Source organism: Crassostrea angulata, chromosome 8 (assembly GCF_025612915.1).
Source record: "Crassostrea angulata isolate pt1a10 chromosome 8, ASM2561291v2, whole genome shotgun sequence".
NCBI classification, from domain to species: Eukaryota; Metazoa; Mollusca; class Bivalvia; order Ostreida; family Ostreidae; genus Magallana; species Magallana angulata.
In genome coordinates this window covers 31,592,747-31,598,746 of record NC_069118.1, presented here as the reverse complement: position 1 = coordinate 31,598,746, position 6,000 = coordinate 31,592,747, and the positions used below count along the sequence as shown (strand labels likewise).

Below are 6,000 nucleotides of genomic sequence, written 5' to 3'. Positions count from 1 at the left end.
GTATAAATTGGCTTGAAGAATGATTTTAATTATTTATTTATGGATAAATATCAATTGAGGAGTACTGAGTATTATATCTAACGTGTACGATATTGGGCAAAAAATAATTTTCAACAAGTAAGTGTCTAAATTATCGTATTTTTAAATATATATCTATTCTTATACAGGTACTTAACTAGTATATGAATTGCATTTAGAGATGTACTTGATTAATACCGAAATGGTTTTCAACCATAAACGCTATGAATAATACACAGTCAATTGTAATACGTTTACAGTCACCCATTCATCCTTGAAAATTGGATACTGTGGGCGTAGTCCCTTGGAAAAAATCAAGGTGTTCGTGATTGCATTGAATTTGATTTTCTTCGTATTATAAAATTGCCATGTACAAATTTTGATATTAATGAAACTCAATTTTTGTAAAGGACAGTAGGAATTTAATTATTCTTTCCATTCTAGAAATTGGATAAAAACATTTATTTACCCTAACATTAAGTTCAATCGATCAAAAGTTAACCGACAATTTCTGCACACAGTTCAGGTCGCATTTTCATAGCTCTGTACAAGAGAACTATGGAATTTTTTCCTGCAAATCTCAGCACTTTTAGTGGGTGCTCTTTATTGCCAAATTTAGTAATACTCTCACACAAAGAACGACGATAATAAAAATAAATCGATTAATTATCTTGGTGAAATACGGTTATGTATAATTTGGAATATTTTTCCAAACAAATATTTAAACCCTTCAAGCAGACACTATTATATTTGTAGATTTTTGATTTTAGAATGACAGTAAATCTTCATTCCGTAAAAGAATTTTGAGCCTAGTTTTAGGGTTATTCTATAAGTCAAAATTCATCTTTACAAAAGATAATCTGTAATTGTAAATATTTCGAGAGTGTAGGATTTAGGAGTGTAGGACTCGTGTCTTAAAAACGACTGAGTACATTGCGTGCACATGCATGCGCCTTTCTTTTATATTATCTTACTTTCAATAAGTTTTTCAGCCAATCAGACCTCTCACAGAGAATTTTTCAAGAGCCTCCAAGCTACACACAGTCCCTAAAGATTCAGCAGAGTTGCAAGCTTTTCATGATCCCATGTGTGGTTATATGCATTCATGAACGAGTAGCAAATTTCGAGTTTAAAATTTAATCTGCGACCGGATAACATCTCCTAGGCTACTCATTGACAAACACACTGAAGAGAGGACAGTTTTTCCGCTATTCGAATTGATATAAATGGCGTTCATCGTAAAACTTGTGTACATGGAATTCATTTTTAATCCAATTTTGCAATCGGTTGCTAGCGCCATGTCACTAATTTCTATCTCGGTAATTTTACATCCCTACGAAACTGGCAATCCCATTCAAACGGATATACTATAGTCTTTCCCTAGTTATTGCTTCCATCACTTTTTAATGATTTTTAATAAAAATACACATACCTGTGAAAGAAATACAGTTGAAATCGATAAAAGGTAATATATCCAAGCTATCTTCATGGAACAATTATCATTTTTCACTCATAAAAGTTCAAAGGAACGGAAACAAACTTACGGAGATTTATAATGGGAAATGTTTACATCTTTTCTCAATTCGGAAGTACTCGGGATACCTCGCGCAATTTTTCAGCGTTATCATCCGGGCTTATTAATGATTAATGCAATGCAAAATCCCCGTAGACTTCCTATTTTTGGAAGTGTATTGAAACCTGAAGCGGTAGAGGGGGCGTTTCAAAACAGATAATCTGGACATTTTTCATATTAGTGGATGAACGTAGTTTGAGCACAAAGGTATTTATTATTATCGAAATATCAAGCAGAAAGTGGTGGAAGCAAAAACTCGGGACAGAGTTATAAATGTTCATATATTCTGTGACTAGTAAACGATAATAAGATTATTAATAGGGCGACTTTCCTAAAAAAAAAAAATCAGAAGATAAATATGTTGTTGAAATATTGCTCTAGATCTGTCAAGAGAGATAGAGAGAGTTAAGTATCGGATATAATCAATTTATGTTGTTATACTTTCATGTTAAATACTGAAATCTGATTGGATAAGACGCAGTTAATAATATTTACTATTACCCTCAGCGTTAGCAACGCACTTGGCAACGGGTAACATTAAAAAATGTTACATGCGCGAAAATTATGCGCGTACGGTTCGCTGTAGAATTCACGTTATTCCTATATAAAAGCAGTAAAATTTTTTTAAAAATTCTAAAAAAGACATTCAGTATAACAAAATAAATAGTGCCTGTTTGGGAGGATAACAGTTGAAATTGACACCCCGAGAAAACCATTGTCAACCTCCGCTTCGCGTCGGTTGACAATGGTTTTCTCGGGGTGTCAATTTCAACTGTTACCCTCCCAAACAGGCACTATTTATATATTAACACGTACAGAATAGTCAAAATAATCTATCACCTAGAAAAACACTTGATTTAACTTGATCTCGATCTTAACACTAGTTGTCATGAGAACATTTAATCTTTAAGAATAATTTCAAAATTATGTATGCATTTTACGTTCCAGTTAATTAACTTTAAAGATTTTGAATTATTTTCTCAAGGAACCCGACATGAATGAAATTGATAAATGACTAAGTTCTAAAAATAATTACAATTTTACGTGTGATAATAATTGAATGGCAAATAGCTATTTGAAAAAAGGTTTTTAATTATTTTAAAGGTGATAACAGATATAAGCACATGTAGATAAATATTTAAACAATAAAATGCTTTCTTTGGTGATTCATGCGGGATATGAAGGTGGCTACATTGCAGAAAGAATACATAATTTTTTATTGCAATGATCACTACCTTCATAACCCGCTTGAATCATCTACGAAAGCATTTAACTGTCTATATTTTACATCTTTCTTTTAAAAATAATATTAAATTGATTGTAAAAAGTAAGTAAAATCCACTATATTACAGTTAATGTACATCAATAAGTTAGCTAAAAGAAACGGCCAAATCGTCTCTCATGGGAATTTGAGTCTGACATCATCATGATAATTTCGTGCAGTCCGTGATTTCTCTTAGGTCGCTGTAGGTTTTGACCAATCCATAAACGGAGCGTGAATATTTAAAGTACTGTCAGTTTCAGTCGATGAAGGCTCGACCAATCGATAAACGGGGCGCGTAGATTTCAGTCTGGCTGTTTCTATAGAGCTATGAATTAACTATACGTTTCCATAAGAAATAGAAGAAGGAATTATACTCGGAAGGTGTAAATATGAAAATGAATGTTCAGGAAATTGTGACGCATGTAAACATTAGCATTACACTTAAAGATTGTATGTTGGTAAAAACTGGACAGGGATCAACTCATATAACATTTTCAAAACCATAATTTTTATCTGTGAAACAGAATATGATGGTATCATGCTAGAATTCTACTCTGACAAATTGTTTGTATCCCCATGTCACATAAAAATCACGGCTCACATTTTTTTGTTCATATTTTTTCCACTGTATTCGGCAAATACTTGTATGACAAATAACTATATTTTGAGATTTCTAGTTAGAAAATAGACGTAAATATTGTAATTAAGTGATAAGTGATATGCATTTTTCTGTGCTGTAAATTACATTTGTTTGGGTGGGCGGGGCATGACGCCAAACAGCAGAATATACGAGCACGCACATGTAATTATGGCGTCACTTACGTAAAATGACGTCATTTTAAACCGCTTCGTGTGTCTATTTGTTTCATCAATTATTATTCTAAATTGATTTTCAGTGCAAACTATTTCATTTTTAATGTAGTTGATCTTTATTTCATTTATTCAATACTGCTATAAGCAAGAACTCGTTCGTATCATAAACAAAGCACTCATGTAACATGGAATCATTTGTGTCGCAAATTTATTTTCCTAAAATATTACATGTAAGACATATGTACACATAATATTTTTTTTATTGTTTATTTATGAAAAAATCATATATAATCCACAAAATATCTTATGCTGAAATCGGCCCAAAATCGGCCCCGTGGCACTCTACGCAACTGTGTGATCGGCCCAAAATCGGCCCTGTGGCACAGAAGTGGTTAACAACAATCACAATGACATTTCAGAATGTATGGATGCCGTTTGATTTATGTCCTTACATATTTCAATATTTTATATCATTAATTAATATATTACTTATTATATTATTTATTTATTACATTTTTAGAAATGTGGCATATTCTAAATAGCGATATACCGGAGATATTTATACCCTGTATAAGGCAAAAGTATCGGCATGAGCGATTTGACGTTATCATCAAGAGTAATGCATAAAGGCTATTGCGGACTGAAAAAAATGTATTAATTACCTTAATCAAAAATGTATTACATGTGAAATGTTTCATCCTGACCTCTCTAAAAATGGCTGACCACCGTAAATGGTCGAATGGGCCCGCATGTCAGAAATATCGATATTTTAGTGCACCCGTGAAAAAGTTTTAGCTGATTTCACACAATTAATGGTGCATAAAATGAACAAGGTTTAATTCTGTTATTTTTTGACACATTCTTGAATTTAACCGTTGCAAATTGTTGACATTTGATTAAAGATTTTTGACATGTAAAAAATGACGTCATAATCATACTTGATTTCAAACGGCGAGGAGTTTCCTGAATGTGACGGAGTTAGGGGGCTATGCGATATTTCATCATTCCAAATGAACTTTTTTTTAAAGGTGGTCGCTGTTAACAATGGTGCACGAAGCCAACAGTTTCCATTCCCAGATCGTTTAAATAAACTTGTTGACGATTACATCTTAGACTCTCATAACGTTGCCACGGCCACCGAAGGTTCGCAAACTTTACTCGACTGCAGAAACAACGTTACGAAGAAGGTCTTTCGAAAATTCCGTCAGGCTAAATATCGTTGGATCCATAATGGAATGCTCTTCAAAGTTGACAAGGACCGAATGCGGTACAATGGGAGGCGGATCTTGTTTCTCAAAGTTAGGCCAAGCGACTCGGGATCCTACATGTGTCAGATTGAATATGAACCGTTTCTAGTCAAAACAGTGGCTGTTTTCGCATTGTTGGTTTTCCCCGAAAATCCCCCGCCAAAAGTTGTCCATTACGGGCGGAAATTTTGCTTACAATGCAACAGTGCCGCCATAGGTCACGTGTATTTCTACACGAAACGGAATTGGATGATTGACGACATCTACTACGCATTTGACCAGGATCTCCCAGCCAAGTCCATCAACGAAGACTGCATCGATTTTGCAACGACTACAATGTCCGGAGACTGGACCTGCGTGACGACTCAAGAATATACGCAGAAACAGTGGAGCACCGCGTTCTATCGCATCAAAGTGACGTCGAAACCCCCCGTTGTTGGCAACTTGTGGCTCTTCATTTCAGACAATGTGATCCTTATGGTCATCTTGATTCTGGGCGTTGTGTTGTTTTTTGTATCGTTATTAGTGGCGAAGTTGAAGAGAAAACAGAAAACTGCAGTTGTCGGTCCGCCCCCAGAAACTGCTCCACTAGTTAACTCGGAGAACAAAATTTGAAGAAAGATCGTTATTTACATTATTTTTATATATATAAAAGTCGAATTCAGGTATATGGTTACCTTTCAGTTCAAATTGCAATATTAGAATACAGCTGTGTTTATGCCATCATAGCACTTCGTGTATGTATCTAAGCGTATATTAAATATGTATTTCTTTACCTAAAAGAGGACAAAAGGAGCACCTTTATTAGTTTTCTGTTTACTGGTATGGGAAAATTGTAGAAATGCGGTGTGATTTGACAAAATAGGCAGAAAATTTAACATCGTGCTTCTTAAAACTCATTATGCATGTGCATTATTAATTCATCAAGGATTTTATAAAAGCAATTTCCTTTTACTTTAAATTTATATGAAAGAAAAACATTTTTGGGCCATAAGAAATCAATTGAAATATAAACCAATTCTATGGGGACGAGTTTTCAAAAGGAAATGAATTCAACCGAGCACTTTGAATTTAAATCCATGAAC

General features: G+C 33.9%; 1 protein-coding gene across 1 annotated transcript; it reads left to right on the top strand.

Annotated features, from left to right (window-relative positions):
• The first annotated feature begins 4,239 nt into the window (after positions 1-4,239).
• On the top strand, positions 4,240-5,558 carry LOC128161379 (uncharacterized). The gene has a single exon (XM_052824659.1). It carries the CDS (start codon positions 4,679-4,681, stop codon positions 5,528-5,530), a length of 852 nt encoding a protein of 283 aa, XP_052680619.1. The 5' UTR covers positions 4,240-4,678; the 3' UTR covers positions 5,531-5,558.
• Positions 5,559-6,000: the final 442 nt, after the last annotated feature.

What these genes read in the sequence shown, in the direction of transcription:
- LOC128161379 (XM_052824659.1), top strand. Translation starts at nt 4,679, where the DNA reads ATGAACTTTTTTTTAAAGGTGGTCGCTGTTAACAATGGTGCACGAAGC.